At 34.4% G+C, this 17,429-nt stretch overlaps 1 protein-coding gene across 1 annotated transcript in view; it reads right to left on the bottom strand.

Annotated features, from left to right (window-relative positions):
* The window catches only part of MYO10 (myosin X), a 103,304-nt gene that overhangs the window by 82,248 nt on the left and 3,627 nt on the right, over positions 1-17,429 (bottom strand). Inside the window, exon 2 of the mRNA XM_070940766.1 lies at positions 3,637-3,795. Coding sequence (XP_070796867.1) covers positions 3,637-3,747 — 111 coding nt within the window. The 5' untranslated portion in view covers positions 3,748-3,795. The remainder of the gene's footprint in view (positions 1-3,636; positions 3,796-17,429) is intronic.

The raw sequence follows: 17,429 nt of genomic DNA, 5'->3' as shown, positions 1-17,429 counted from the left end.
CAATCTGTGTCTGAATACAGAGAACAGAAGGTCTGTCTTTAGCAATTTGACCCAATCAATATTGATAAAACAAATTACATTGTAATTTGAGGCACAGTATGTTTGACTTTGTCTCATTCTGTTGCTTCCCATTTTGCAAGCTCATTTTTCTGTGAGCCAAGTAGGTCAGCCACTGAACACAAGTTAGTACAAAAAATATGTAAGGCAGCCCAGCACTTGATAGGCTGTTTCTTCATTTGTATCCTGAAGTGAGTCATAATTTATGGTTGCATACATGCAAGTACCCTTGATTTACCAACACTTCCGTTTGCCTTATGCTTAATTTGTTTACCTAATTTGTAAGGGACAGAGTCCAATTCTCTCCCTAAATTATAAGTTAAGTGTTTGAGGTCAAACATTTTTTCTTAAAAGCAATAGTTTCACATATGATTATATGTTTATAGACGCTTCTACCTATAGTAGTTACATCATTTGTTACAGAAATCTCCAATCATTTAATCAAGTATTGCGTTCTCATAATAAGATGCTGTGCAATATGGCAGGTACAACGTATTAAAAATATTCATCTATAAACAAATTAAATTAATACTATTCAAGAAAAAAATGTCCTTTTCTGCAAAGAGTAAGATGTTTACCTGCTCCCTTCTACACCTGGAACAAATAAATTTCACAAAACAGACTCAAATAGAAGTGTTGAGGAAGGTTTGAAACAAGACTCTAAAGAACCTTTATTCTTATTATACCAGTTTTAACATTTGATTCACTCAGAAGAATTGCCAAAAGGCAATTCAGTATGTAAAGGTGCTTATTTCAGAGGAAACACAGAATGGATTTCAAGAAAGTATCTTTATAATTTATTTGAACATTTTGGTGAAATGCAGCACACACACCTGCAAATATATGACAGTCAACTAAATAGCAAACATTGTTGCACACTCTATTTCAAGAGATAGGGCACTGTTGCACAATATGGCCTAGACTGGGGTCCCCAACCCCCGTGCCATGGCCTATTCAGAACCGGTCCGCGGAAGCAGTGGGTGAGCATGCATGCCCAGATGCACTTGTGCAAGCACTGGGCAAATGCAAATGGAGCTGCTACACGTGCACATGCTCGGCCATCACTGGCACTGAACACCCCCCCCCCAATTGGCCCGCAAAGCTGGAAAGGTTGGGGAAGGCTGGCCTAGACTCATCTTGCTTATTTTCTGCTCTGCATGTACTTTATTAAGTTATTTCCAATTTTTGTTTGTAATACTTTCAGAACTAAAAACTAAGAAATGAAAAAATGGACACCTCTTGCAGCAGAGAATGCACTATCCTCAGGTCTGTGTTTTTAATTGCAAAAACTAAAACAAATAAAACATACATGCACGCACACACACACACACACACACACACACAGAGAGAGAGAGAGAGAGAGAGAGAGAGAGAGAGAGAAGATTTTAAATGAAGCCATGGGATACAGGTCATATATTTAAACCCCTTGATCATTTATATCTGCAAAATTACCTTGATCTAAAAAAAAAAAAAAAAAAAAAAGCTGAAATATCAACAAGAAGAAAAACACACAGCCTCTACTTTTGTCATAGGTAAATCACCCATCATCCACATTTAATTTTGGCTTCCAAAATATTAAAGGGATTTAAGCTCACTTGTAAATCAGAATTAGTATGCCAAAGCAAGTATCTAGAATATAGATACTTCTAAAACAATATTTAGTAGATTAAGATAACAAAGACTGGAATGTCTAAAATGCTTTTTTGCATTTGGCTAGAAGCCAAAAGAGAATAAAACAATTCATTCTTTCATTTATCATTAATATATAGTCATTAGCTCCCTGAAAGATCTCTCTTGAGAATAAAACTAGACTGAAAAGCATTCCATAATTAGATGGATCAAGTGTTATTAGAAGAGTTTATTGAACCAAAACGAAGATATAAAGCAAATGGAGATCCAATTAAAGTTGATGATAACTGTCCAATATATTATTCTAAAGATGCTAAATGCTAAAACAAGTTTCATTAGTTTTAGAATATAAAACAAGTCATCCAAATACAGAACGCACCTAGAATGTTTAAATAAAATTAGTGCAATGGACCAAACAGCCATAAAAATTAGGAATATATAGAGAAATAGAATGGGCATTGTTTACCATTTGTTCTTCCTTTGATCTAGGCCACCTTTTTCTCTCTCTTCTTCTCTGAACTATCCCTTTACTACCATACTTAGGCCTTGATATCCCTTAAAATCTTTTCTTAGGTTCTCTGCCTATTTCCTGAATTTTCCTTCAGGAATATTCACTAGACAAACAAGTAGGCATTGAGAACTAGGCACACATTAAAAACAAAGCTATCTTAAACTATTACCTTTATAAAAGAAATCAATATCACAAACAGGAGGAACTCTTTCATCCAATAGTACGGAGATAAAATTCATAATTGATAAACTGTTTGTTCCATATGGTAAAATCTTCATTAACCTCTTGGTTATGCCTAGAAGAATACATGCAATGCTTTTGGCTTGAATCACAGAGGAATCATTTGCAAGATTTATTAATCATTTTTATTTTTAGCTCTAACATAAACTTGTTTCAATCACTTTCTTTCATGCTGTTTTGACCTCATTTCAGCTTGTATTTACCCAAACCAGCTGACAGTCTGCAATCTGTGGGAAACAAATAGATTCGGAGCCAATTCTTAACACCATAATTAGACTGCCCTTGCCTTTAACTATATTGCATATGTACTTATGTGGTTTTAAGTTCTCTTTCCCCCAAAATTTTTGGTGTAAAGTGCAACTATCCCATGAAAGAGTAACTTCTACAATACTTTTCAGACATACTGTCCTTGATAAAGCAAGCCACGTAACCACCAAACCGCTGGCACATCTAATTTTGGAACCAGGCTTTTGAATGCCAAAAAAAATTACAGTCTTTACCTTATGATGTAGACAAGTTTCTTTATTTTAGATGAAGCATCTCAAATAACAGTCTTAGCAATTTATATTTTCAAGCCTAGGAACTACATATCAGAGTAGCATTTAAATATTGTCCCTGGAAATCTAACCATCAAATAACAAGAACAGTACTGATCTAGTATGTGAACATAAGATGCCACTCTATGCCACTCTGGGCTTGAAAGAAATACCTAGAATGAGAATTTTGCTACTCCCAAATTAATGGAATTTTGAGTTGAATTATCTGAAAATTATAGTTGTATCTTTGAATAAAGAATTATATTCCAACTCCTTAAAGTGGATATGTCAGGGTAGAGGCTAACAAAAAAAAACAACAAAAAAAAGGCTGTTGCTTTTCACTGTATGACATAACAATCCTAGTTTTTATCATTAATATGGACTGATCTTTAAGCATAGTAAAGTAGATTATTACTAAAAAAAGAAGGAACATAATTTCACCATTTTAGACTGACTAGACAAAATGTCTCCATCTGAATAGCCTAAAATGGCTATTCATCTATTGGGGTTGGTAACAGTATTAAGGAATCATTTCCACCAAATTGCCATATACCTTACACCATATTTACACTATGTACCCTGCAAGGAAAATGTTCTTAATGCTAGATTAATATGATCATTCATGAAAAATTCATGTCTTATTCTGCTCTTCTAGGCACTTACATAAATTTTGTTTTGCTGATATCGCTGGAATAAATTGTACATGATTGCACCTTCATGGAGATCTATCAGTGCTGCCATATCTTCCAGACCATCTGTGCTTGTAGGCTGCATAGGTGTAACTTTTTGGTGTGTAAGTGATCTCTGTTTGTACGTATATACCTGAAAAAATAAAAAACGACAACATCATTAAAATTGGGCAATTTTAAAAACATGAATTCTATTTTTGCTTTTGAAAAAAACACACAAGTCTTGTAGATGTTCATTAAAATATAAACTGCATCAATTGCCAGCTTCTTAATTTTACAGGGACAGTACCCAACAAATTAATGCAAAGTAAAATCACCCTATGTATATATGACTTAAACCTGTATCTACTGTAAAATAAAAACATACATTTGAAAATTTTAAAAAAATTCCATCAATATGCCCATAATTTTGATTCTAATTTAACTCTACTTTTCCCAGTTAAGCATGAAATAACTTTATTTAAAAAGAAAGCAAAGCATTTGTACTCAGAAATGTTCTGAGTAGAGGAGAAAAAAATCAGTATTTTATCCTGAAAATTATCAGAGAAATTATTTACACTAGAGAACCCAGTTCTTCAAAACTTTCTCTGAGTTCACTCAGGGTTTTACAGTTTTTTCAATCATGAAATCTATTAGTTAAAAAAATCAAACCTAGAAATCCTAATCCAAAAGTACATATTTATTATTCATATTTGAGGCTACCTAACTCCTCAATGACTCTGGATGGCTTACAAATAAAACAAGGAAAAAAAACATTAAAAAAACACAGTTGACTAGAAGGCTAACTCAATATCAATATCAAAAACAAAAACCTGCAGCAACAATAATAAACCAGAGCTCCACAATCATCTTATCCCAATGCTTGAGAAAACAACCAGATTTTTAATAATTTTGGGAAAATCATTAAGGGTGTGAACAATATTGATCTCTGTGGGAATGTCATTCCAGACAACAAGTGCTGCCATCAAGAAGACATGCTTCTGGGATCCTGCAATATTAGACTCAAAGGCAGGAGTGGGCAACTATGTCCCTTTATGAGCTGTGGACTTCAACTCCAAGAATTACTGACCCAGCATGAGCCAAATCCTCAGCTGGACTGCCAATCCTGACCTGATGGGACAGGTAAAAGTGGTTCCACATGGAAAAGCCTAAGTTCCATCTGAAACCCAACTTCTTTTACTTGTCCTTCAACTCCAGTGTTTGTTGATTATTTCAATTTGTACAGCCTCTCATCTCAAATATATGATTTCCCGCAGTCCACAATTTAAAAAAAATATAAAAACATCAAAACAACACAGCAATTAAAAGAACAATAAAAATAACTCAAAACACATACTACAACATTCATTGCTGAGGTAGTCCAGCATCCATCAATATAGCCATAGCACAAGCAATATCATGCTCCCAGGTCCCCGTGCCTATTGCAAAATGACATTTTTAGGGCCATCGAGAAAACTAGAAGTGTTGGGAGTCAATCTAATGTGCAAGAGGTGATGCTTGAAAGGGCAAGGACAATGACAGAAAAGGCCCTCTTCTTGGGGTCTAATAGGACCCAAGCATGCCCCTCCTGCCAGACCTGATGGGACAACTATGTGATTGAACAGAGGTGGTCCCTGAAAAGAAGAGTCTGTACAGCTCTCGGCTTTGGGGATACAATCTTATACATCTTTTAAAATCTTTCCATGTCTGTGATGTAAGTGTGAGCTCTCATTATCAGCCTTACAAAGCAGATGTTGGAACTGCCAGAGCTCAAAGGCAGCATCACATCTCATGTATGCACAGCTGAATGTTTCATTTCTTTGAACAATGATAAAAACCTTCTGAGAACCAGTTTAAGAATAACTTGGATTGCATTCAGAAAGCTTTACTATAAGTAAAGAGATTCGGAGTAAACATTCGGAGAATCAAGCAGTTCTTATCCAAAACCACCCTCATGACTGTCAATCAAATAACTGCAATTAATATTCATCCTTTTGGTGTATAAGTGATAGTTCGATTAGAGGAATCTAAGTCCTAAAATTAGGTGTGGGGGGGGGGAGGTTTGTAAAAAAGTTTTTGGAGGAATATGCCACATATTATTATACACATATAATAAGCATAAATGGTCATGCATCAGAAAATTGTAGGCTTGATAGAAATCCCTGAAACTAATTTATACATTTATACTAATTTGAGTTTGTTGATATTCTACATATTATAAGGTTGGTGATATAAAAGCATTTCTATGTATCCACAGAAGAAACTCTCTATTGTCTTTCAGGGTGCGAATAGCCAATTTACTGTATACAGGGGCATTGGAACACGGAACTTCTGATTTTATTGGTGACAAACTTTATAGCTGACAGTTTGATGCTCTCGCTCTCTCTCTCTGTCCCAGATTTCATTCCCTTTCTGCAGGCATTATTCATGTAACAGAAAGGAGCATCCTTTATATATACAGTAGTAATGTCTTTGAAAGGTCTACTCAGGCTGGCTTGTTCAATATATGCCATCCAGACAGTAGCTGTAATTTTGTTGTAATGATACAGAGGAACTTCCTAATTAAACAAATAAAATTAAAAACCTTGTTCATATAAAGGCGATAACTATGTGGGTGTAATGGAATGTGCACCTGTAGCAGCAGAGGGGGAAGATTTTGCCAACTCAGAGCTTTCCCAGGAGACTCAAATCAAGAGGCTGTGCTGGATGGGGTGAGGAGAAGAGGTTTAGGATAACCACACCCTAGAATCTTACAGCATATATTGAGAAGGTTAGAATATTACAGCTTTAGTTTGGCAAGATTCTGTCTATTAGATTTAAGCAAATAAAGGGTTGGATTTGATTGGATCTCATTTTATCTGGGCTTGGGCCTGATAATTTGCCATGAAACTTTGGGGCTTCTTAAACAGAAATAAACTATAATTTGCATTAATTAAATATGAACCTCAACCTCATATGAGTCTGAAGAACTCACATTTCAGCTGTCTTAACTATACTGCTCGAGGCTGCAGATTTCTTGTACAAGTTTGCCAAACAGCATAGCCTCTGAATGTGATTCTCCTAACTCTTCTTTGGCTCCTACTTTCAGTTCTTATATTGATGTCTGTTCTTCTCCTTTTAACAGTTTCTCAGCTTTTTCTAATTAGACAAGCAGTGGGTAGCAAGAATTGGGGGCAGAACCAACAAGAACAGAAGACATCACATCTGACTCAAGAAGACTGACCTAGGAACTGAACTCTTTCTCTGAAAGTCAAAGAAGGAAGAGGACTACTTTAGAAGGTCTTACTCCTAAAGTAAATTCTCCATTTAACAGACTTTGATTTAGCAGATTTCAGATGCAATGGACAACATCTGTCTGTGCTTGTGTAAAATCTCATCCATCATTTATGGTAAAATATTCCTATTTTACTCATAGGTAAAATATTTTAAATTTCATTCAAATTTAATTTAATAAACATTCTCTTTTAATAGGTACCCATTCCCCTATTAGTCCATTAAATGAAGGTTTTACTTCTGTACTACTGTAGTTCTCACTGATCCTTACCCTTTACTCTTTTGTCCTAGTTGTCACATAAATGTATTTATTTTTATTTATTACATTTCTGAACTGCCCAGCTCCTCCAAAGAGGAACTTTAGGTCATGTACAATAAAATATGTACCAATAAATCTGGGTGTTATAAATGAGTGGTAAAAATATTATATTCTAAATGCAGATTAAAAGTTTACAGGTAATCTTGCTGAACAGAAAAACTACATACATATATGCAACTTTTGTCTGTTTTTTTCAAATGTAAATCTTTCTTAATCTCATTGTTTGAGTTTCTTTTGATTAATGCAACATCGGATATTCTATAGTACCTTTATACATAAAGGTCATTTTCACACCTTGATTTTTTTTTACAACCTCTTTGGCTATTTGCCTCTGTAGTCATTTTCCATTTTACTTTTTCACCCTATAAACTACAATTTGTTTGTGGCTTTCTAAAAAGAGCACAAAAAAACCTCAGGCAGTCATCAGTACTGGTAGAGTCAAAAGTTTCTCTGTGTTGAAAAAGTGTGATCAAGCAATTAAATTATACTGCCATGATTCATGATTTAGCTAGGGACTAAACCTGTAAAATTCCAAGAGAACACAAGATCTCGTTAGAAATTTATACAAATTAAAGTCTAATTTTTACTCTAATGGTAAACCTGCATCGGAATTATTTCATTTTTATTTGTAAGCAGAGACAAGTCAATATTACACCATATAAAAAATAAAAAATAACTGCCCTGAGAGGAGAATCGACACATCAAGAACATGAGATTCAAACTAGCCTTTTTCTTCAGATGTTAATATCTTACATAGAGCAGAATATTCTCTTGTTTGAGTACTCAATTTTCAGGCTAAGGGAATAACACTCAGGTATCAATTTACTTTCTCAATTACTTTCCTGCCTTTAAAGTCAAAATGTAAGTATTTTGGCCCTGAAAAAAAGAGTTTGGGAAATCAATTCACTATTACTCTGGATTTAGCAATATACTTTTTTCCATGCCAAAGTGGGAGATGAAGACATTAAAAAAAAAGAATTATTTCAATTTAATTGTTCTATTGAATGTAGTCAAATATTGGAGACAAAATTAAAAATTGCAGTTGCATTTCACCTGACAGTAATCAATCAAGACATCAGGAAATAGATTGTGGGGTAATAGTGGATAATTCAATGCCACACTGAAAGAGAAACGCTCCCAATTTAAGGATCACTAGCAATGAAACATAATATTAACAGAATATAATGTTTTTTAGAAACTTCTGATGCAATCACAATTGGAATACAGTGCATAGGTTTGATTACCATGGCTCAAAAAAGTTGTCATAAACTTGGAAACTCTAGAAAAGTTTACTCCTGGAAAAACTCTAACAAATTTGGTATTCTTCTAAAAAAATCGTGGTATTAAAAATGAAGATGAGTGTGGAAAAAGTAGAGAGGAAAAAATCCTCGCCTTCCGAATAATCCAAGATCATCTAACGGAGCTCAATAGTCAATAATCCAAGGCAATCTAAAAGTAAATGCTTCTTCACACAGTAGAGTTTTCTCCCATGAATTGATCTATAAGGTATAGTGATGGTCAATAATCTGGGAAACTTCAATGTTAATATTTGGAGCTGACTTTATGGCTACAAGGGATGCAAGAAAGATACTTGATGGAGAAGCAAGTGTATAGCAAGGTATGAACTATGATGAAATGCAAGTTGCTGCATAATTTTGAAGGTAGGAGTCAAATGGAAAGAAATGAATCAGGAATTACAAGTGAGGTGCATGAATAAATAAATATATGACCTAATGTGATCCAATAGAACTTTCTTTTGAGGCACTGAAAGAAGCAAAACCAGAGAAGGTAATGATAATATTCAATTAAGATATTCAATATTGACTTGATTACATCTTTAACTCAGTTTAAAAATGTGAACTCAATCAATTTGCTGAAATGTAATCAATTGCAGACACTACCTTATTTTCTGCTCCCCTCTCTTTCTCTTATCCATGAATTTGGAAGGGCAGGTTGCATCCCTTCAATCTCCTTCTACATACCATACCATCATCAGTTGAAGAATACATCCAGTTCCAAATCCCATATATATGATCAGTAAAGATTATTTAAGAATGTAATGTAACTATCTTACATCAAAACAGCTTTTGGAAGCTTTTCAATCCAATAAAAGTAGCAGTATGTCACTGGGCACATTTGCATTTACCTTACGTATTTGTATTTATTTTTATCCTGAATAAAATTATTTTATACAAATAATTCAAGGTGGTGAACTCCAACACTTCCTCCTTCTATTTTCCCTGTGAAATGGGTTGGGCTGAGAGGAAATGAGTGGCCCAAAGTCACCCAGCTGGCTTTCCTGGCTGAGGCAGGACTTGAACCCATAGTCTCCTGCTTTCCAGCCTGGAGCCTTAAGCCCTACGCCAAACTGGTTTTCAGCTGCTTCTTTTCTGTGCAGAATTTGATTTGATTCTAAACCAGTTAAGAAAATCCTGTTTGGATCAAGGTACTTTGACAACAGTCCACAAGGTAGTTAGTCCAAAGAACAAGCTATCATGTCCTCCTACTGGACGTGTGTCCTCCCACTCTTTAATTCTAGAGAAGCAGTTGTCGACTGCTTTCTTTTTACTATGAGTACATCTTCCTGGACAAATTTTATGTGTTCACAGTTCCAGCTGCTTTTGCCAAAATAACAGATATAGTATTGTGTTATCTTTCTGTGATGTTCAAATGGGGTTGAACCTGAGTTACATCATCGCAATACTGCTTTTGACAGAAGGATAAGCAATGCCACATATGCATATTTTTCTATTTATATAGACACACAAACAATATACATACAAAGTCACAATGAATTTACACAGCCAAAGTTAAAAGCATCAAAATACACTTTTATATAGCTACTTAAAATAATAATAATAAAAGCAGTTTTTTAAAAAATCAAATTATCTGTCCATGCAGAACTTTAAAGTGGACAACCTGCACTTTCAATTGCACTTGGAAATCTAATGGGAATCAGTACATCTCATTATGTAAGTGTACCTGCATGGGTACTGCATGGGCTGCTGTTTTCTGGACCAGTTTTTTTTTTTAAAAAAATCCTCTTTTGCTTTTAAAGGGTAGTTCCATATAGAGTGCATTGCAATAGCCCAGTCAAAAAGCAACTAAGAGTAACTCAGAATGAACAACAACTTCCAATCAAGGACCAGTCACAACTGGCATAGAAATGAATTTATGCAAAGGCCCTCTTGGACTTGATTGCCACTTGCTTAACCCCTCTTCATTTCTCGAAGTAATAAGGGTTAATTTAAATTCAGCTGTAAATACAGTTAGATTACCAAGCATTGTACAGTACTGGGAATATTTTAAAGCTAAAATAATGGATTAAAATCAAGCCAGCACTTCTGATTGATTAACCAATAAGCAAAGGTTGTGAGATGCTCACTGAGACACCTTTTAAAACAGTAGCACTTGACACATACTCACATATATCTTTTCAGTGGCCCAAAAGCTAAAGTGGGTTTACAATAGGAATAAGAAAAATACTTCTTTGAGGATTGTGCCAAAATTTTCACATCGTTCTTGACCAATCATCTTTCCAATGTTTATGGTTATACAGTTCTGCAGAATAAACCCAAGCTACAGCAAAATAAATCTACTAGTGACTCATATTATCCATACTCTTTCCAAATCTCATTTCCTACAAGCGCTCAGAAAAAGTTTTTACTCAATATATTACAATACATTCCCAAACCTTTTATTGAAGGCCAATTGATGGAGCTTAGTTTTTATGAAAAACCAGACTGCTGATTTAGCTGCTCTACAGTTATGTTTCTCAACCTTGGCAAGTTTAAGATGGCTGGACTTCAACTTCCACAATTCCCCAACCAGGAGTTGAAGTCCATTATTTTAAGCTTGCCAAGATTGAGAAATACTGCTCTATTGAAACTAAAATACTCTAATCAATGTAACTTTACTGCCATTGCTATATAGTTTCCAAAATGTTACAAAAATTTCATCCCTTACACCTGATGCCAGGGCAATTTTTTAAAAAAATGTATATAAAAAGACATTAAATACACAATTGAGCCAATAAAATTGGAAAACATTTCTCATACTCCCATTTCTTGTCAAACCTGCAATACCACTTACAAGGCATATCTGATTTATCATTATTACAACATTTATTTATTCTGATTCCTCTATAAACAACTCCCATAATACATTTATTAAAAGGGAATGCGCTATTAATGAGCATGGAGGAGAAGACAATTCTTTAAGATTAAAATCAAGGCTTGTTCAGATCCTTAATTTGGCATTTTGCCAAGGGCGTGGAATCTTTTTGTAGCCAATATGGTTATTTTTTAATCCTACACCATTATTGAGAGCTACAGAGACAATGGAAGCAATGGGATGATATCAATAGAAAGAGCAAGCTGAGAATTTTCAGGTCATGTTTCTTGTTTTCAGAGATTCTGACCTTTTTCTTTCATTGATAATTGGTGGGTTAAGCAAACTGGATGTTTACCACATCAATTTATTTTTCTCATAAATTAGTTGTAATTGCATTACTGCTAATATATATCTTTTCATCAAATGTCCCTGGTACAATTTTGAGGATTTGAGGGATTGCAAAAAATGTGTTACATGATCCTGGATTATACTAATAAATCCTCAAAGGGAACAATTTGAAACACTGCTCCGTACTTCATTCACAAACACAACATTTGCTTTGTGGTTTATACAAAACAAATGAAAAATTTGGTTAACACTTAAATGTAAGTTAGTACTGAGTCCTTGTTTATGCTCATCAGTGGTCAAATTCAAACTACACTCTACTTGCTAGGAATAAACAATAAATTGTAGCTAACAGCAAAAGTGAATTGAAATGTAGGTTCAGAAAATATCATGTGAATCATAGGCTTCCTGGTGGTTTAATAAAAAGCATTAGATTTCAGTTTGAAGTTACATCAGAATAGGTCCCAAGAGAACATTACTGTATATTTTTTTTCTCACGTGCATCACAAAGCTTTACACATAAATGAAATCTTTCTATTAATGTATGGATATTTCTTAACTTTCAAGCAATTTAAGTTTTCTTTAACAATTCAGTGCTGTGTGTATATTCACAGAAACTTAGACACACAATAATTAGAGCAGCCAACCAACCAAATACTACAAACAAAACCAGAGAAAAACATTGTGAGAGGATTTTAACATAACAGACGTCCAAGGTTTATTTAACCTTGAGAAATCCTTTTAGTCCAGCTGTGATAACAGGTTCCAGTGAGAGAGAGAAAATATTGAGACATTATTTATTCGTTTTTAGATTCTAGGTCAGAGTGTATTTTACAAAATCAGAAGGATTAATCTTACGCTTTTAACCAGAACAGCTTCTTTCTTTCAACTTATTTTTCCCATCCCTTTTATTTTAGTCTATGGTGGGGTGGGATGGGGGGTGGGTGGGGGCAGTTGTCTTCGATTTCCTTGTGTGTTCAGCTTTTTTATATATATATATATATAAAAATTGGATAGTTCTTCTGCAGCTTACATCTAGGGCTTAGTTCTTCATTTCAAACGATCAAATAACAACATATAACACATTTGTTAATGTGTGATCCTTAAGGGTGTCTTTGAGTAGACTACTGTCTGTTGAAGTTGCTGTCATTCAAGTTATGGTATTTAGAGACCTTTATCCATTTGCAACACACTTATGCTATCACAGGATGCCTATTCAAGCAGAGACTGCTTAGACTGAAAGCAAGTTTTATTCTTAACTATACAGTTTTATTCTTAACTTAACACATATCCTGTTTTCCCCAAAATAAGACCCAACCGGAAAATAAGTTGTAAGATGATTTTTCAGGATGCTTGCAATATAAGCCCTACCCCCAAAATAAGCCCCAGTTAAGATTTTCAGCCAGATGGATGCATTTAGTATTGTATCCCCCCCCAAATAAGACTTAACCCTGTTTCCCCAAAAATAAGACCCAACCAGAAAATAAGTTGTAGGATGATTTTTCAGGATGCTCGTAATATAAGCCCTACCCCCAAAATAAGCCCCAGTTAAGACTGTCAGCCAGATGGATGCATTTAGTACCGTATTCCCCCCTCCCAAATAAGACCTAACCAGAAAATAAGCCCTAATGAGTCTTTTGGAGCAAAAATTAATATAAGACCCGGTTTTATTTTCAGGGAAACACGGTATGTGGGCAACAAAACAAAGGTGCCTTGCTGCCTAAGCCTGTTGTTTTCCTATTGCCCCCTAATTTTTTATCAGTAATAACTATGTAGAACATGGAGCATTGGGAAATATTTCAAACTTCCATTATATGTATATTACATATGACTGAGTTCCAAACTGATCACAGGATATAGATCAGCTATGCAAAACAAAAGGGATCTTCAAACAAGATCTGAGATGAGGAGACAACTCCAAGTCCCTCTCTGCCATTCATTTTCATGTTGAGAAGAAAGTCTGAATACATAGATAAACTCAACATCGTTTCTGAGAAACTATTATAATTCTAAACATTATATGCACACATAACAAAGTGCTTTTGTTGTTGTTTAAACATTCCTTATAACTGTATTTTTTTCCCTAATGGCTGTGGATCCATCTTTAACATGATCTTTGTGATATTACAATCCATATAATTCAAAAGTGAAGATTGTTACTTCAAAGCCAGACCAAAACAGTAAAAACCATTTTTATTTATTCATTTTAAAAAGGACAGGAAGAAGCATATGTCCCAAAGAAAAATTATCAATAAGAAACCAACATCATTTGCCTTACAAGAGTTATTATGACTGTGCTTTTGCAGCAATCACAGTGAAGGTCTAAAAAGGTATTAGAACAACTGTAAATTTTGAAAATCAAATGAGTTTTGAGTTTGTTTGTTTGAGCTTGTTTGTTTTTATTGAAATATGAATTACTGATGAATTCACTTAGCTTGTTCCCAAAGGTAGAAATATACATAATGCGACATAGCAAAAGGAAATATTATTTGTCACTACTTGCTCTTATTCCACTGTGAACGATCTACTTTTCCAGCATGTAGAGACATTGGTGATTCACTAGAACAAATTTTTATCTCAAGACAAAGGGACTGGGACAAAGGTTCCCTGATATATTTTACATATGACTAGATGAAAAATGTACACAAACAGCATGAAATTCTGTCTGTCTGTCTGTCTGCCTGCCTGCCTGCCTGCCTGCCTGCCTGCCTGCCTATCTATCTATCTATCTATCTATCTATCTATCTATCTATCTATCTATCTATATTCCACATACAAAACAGCAATGTGTGTGTTTTCTTGATGCAATTATTAAATAGGAAAAACAATGAAAGCTGGGGATTTTCATTTGAAGAATACACTACTCGATATTCCAATGCTAACAATAAATTTATTTTTAGTGACTAATTACAAATTACTTCTAAATCCTAGTTTGGGTAATGAAACATCTGCAAGAAAACAACCAAGCTCAGAGAGCATGAAGGATCCATCATTTCAGCTTTGAGCTACAAATATTCTTCTCTATTGGTAAATTATTTCTTCCATAAACAAATGCTAGTGTCACAGAAATAAGTTTTGCACAATCCACAATCTCTACTGTAAATAAGCTTGCTCATCTAATCAAGGTCACTTAGTTTTTTTCTACCTCATGTTTTAGCGTTTTCCCTCATACTCCTACTCTCTATCATCCCGCCTTTGAATTATATCTGGAGTTCAGTGTCTTGAAGTTTCAAAAGACTCTTAAAAGTGCCTCTCTTTGCAGAAACCTCATGAAGCTGGAAAACGTTTCTCATTTATTCTAACGGTTGTTGTAATATTAGGAAATTTTGTACTATTACATAAGAAAATATTTTCCACTGATTGCATCATTTTATGATCATACATATTTACACTGTGTATACTCTTTTATTTACCTATCCTAGTGCAGTTATTTATGCTACATACCTGTGACATCTGCGCACTAAATAAAAGTACTAAACGGAGCTAAGGAATTCATGAGTAGTACACACAATTTGTCTGGTAGTGACTGATTGAATTGCCAATATCATGGGAATGGGGGAATTGAGCAGGGAGAAGTCCCTGCACAAATGAAGGAAAGCAAGAAAATAGGCTGGATTTGTGAGGAAGAAGCGGGGATGTGTGTATCAGATGATGAGGAAAGAAAACTAGTAGAGAAGAAAACAACAAAACAAAAAAAATTGCAACAAAACTTTGGAATGCATTAAGAGTTCTTGGCAGAAATGTTTTAGATTAGGTTTCTTGCCGGCCAAGCATGTTCTCCTCCAGGATAATATTGTGTACTTTATGCAGCCAGGAGTTCAAGTAGGTCATTCCAAATCTTTGCCTTTTCCCCCTCAAGTAACACTTCACTGAGTTTGTTGATTTAGAATATTTATTTTGCAGATCACAAAAAAGATGAGTCTTCCAAACACAGAGATGCTTTCTGTTTTATTTCTCAGCACTTCTTTTGCTTCTATTTTTGTCTGGTTTCTCCCTAGGAGGGAATAGTGCTACAGAGTAAAATCAAATAAAGCAACATTACCCCCACTGCCATATTTTCAACAGCGGGAAAGTTTTTGTGTTATAACTATGACCAAAACTAATTTCTGCTATCGCAATCTCAAGTATTCTGTCTCAAAATTCTGTTCCATAGATTACAAACGTACTGTCAACTTCTAAAACAAACTATTAAATGCCTGCAATGGCATGATTAAAAAACAACTCAAATTTATTATACAAGTTATCAATCTCATTGATTTTCTTTGAGTTGCATGCATTTTTTCTGAACAACACAAACATCCTTCCTTATGCAAATCAGAAACAGCGTTTTTGCTGTACCTAAGCAAAGTCTTATACTTCTGTGACATTCAAAGCTTTGAACAATTAACCCAACTTCACTCCACAGATTTTTACTTGTGCTTCGCACGTCTGAATATATACCAGCTATCAAGACACAAATGTATGGAGAGCACACATGGGGAGCAGACTGATTTATTTTGTGTAAACATTTTTTTTACTTCCTAGTTTTTTTTCCTGGAAGTGCAGAGGTCTACCTTTTTCAGATCAACCAAATGATGATCCATTGGTTGCAACAGGAATTGATCAACCAGTTTGACACCCTGACATCCTGGGCTGAGAGAAAGTGACTGGCCCAAAGTCACCTACCTGGCTTTCATACCTAAGGGAAGACTAGAATTCAGAGTCTGTAGGTTTCCAGCCTGGTGCCTTCACCACTCGATCAAACTGTATGTTTGTGTAAATAACTACAGTATGTCTTAAAATCAAATTTTAACCTTTTAAACTATAACTATGTATATCTGCATAAAACAAAAATAATCCTCTTTCTTTAATATAAGAGAAGAACAGGAAGGAATAGATGGGATTTGAACCTATATAGAGAATCAGCAATTTAAGTATGTGCATAAATAAATTTTAGATATTTTCCTGAGAATTTATAAAGCTATTCCAATATATAAAGATTTAAATTGATAAAATATTATAAGGCTAGTCCAATTTGATGTAAGAGTAAGCAAGCATTCAAGCTATTACCCTCTTTGCTCTGTGGAGTAATCATTATTAAGCTCAAAAGTTGTTTTTTCTGAGTACATCTGATCATAGGATTCCACTGTCGGATACCATTTTTATCTATATAGCACTATCAATTATCTGGCACTTTAACATACACATCAATTTCAATAGCCATAGGACTAGTACTATAAAGAACTATTCAGTAAACCCCATAGACAATAACATACATTAATTGATATTTTGTTAGATATTATTCCAATATAGATCAAATATTTTTACCAGAGCCAGAAATAGTCCATTAAGATATCATCATTGCTTATTCCCAGATGTTTATGTTTAAATTGGCTAAGCCCTGAATTAACGTAAGAATAATAGATTTTCTTACTCTTCCATCACCAAGATCAAGACCGTTTTAATCATTTTAAGAATCACTTTTTAAGAAGAATGGGATACCGCTGTATCTTTTCACTGATCACAAAGCTAAATGCACAGAATGGAGATGAAACAAATAATGGCAAATGGGGAGATTTAGTAATCTCTGCATATTCCAGACTCCATTTTGATGTTCATGGGTATAAATCTAGGTTTCAAACCACAGGTCTGCTTATGTTAATTTGGTCTCATTTGCTGTAGAAACAAAAAGAAAAAAAAAACACAAATAACTTATATAAAGGTATAGAAAAGTTAGAAATAAGTTAGAAATGTATTCC

Source organism: Pituophis catenifer, unplaced genomic scaffold, assembly GCF_029215685.1.
Source record: "Pituophis catenifer annectens isolate HBS135680 unplaced genomic scaffold, rPitCat1.0.hap2 SCAF_3, whole genome shotgun sequence".
NCBI lineage: Eukaryota > Metazoa > Chordata > Lepidosauria > Squamata > Colubridae > Pituophis > Pituophis catenifer.
This window is presented reverse-complemented; position numbering and strand designations above follow the sequence as displayed.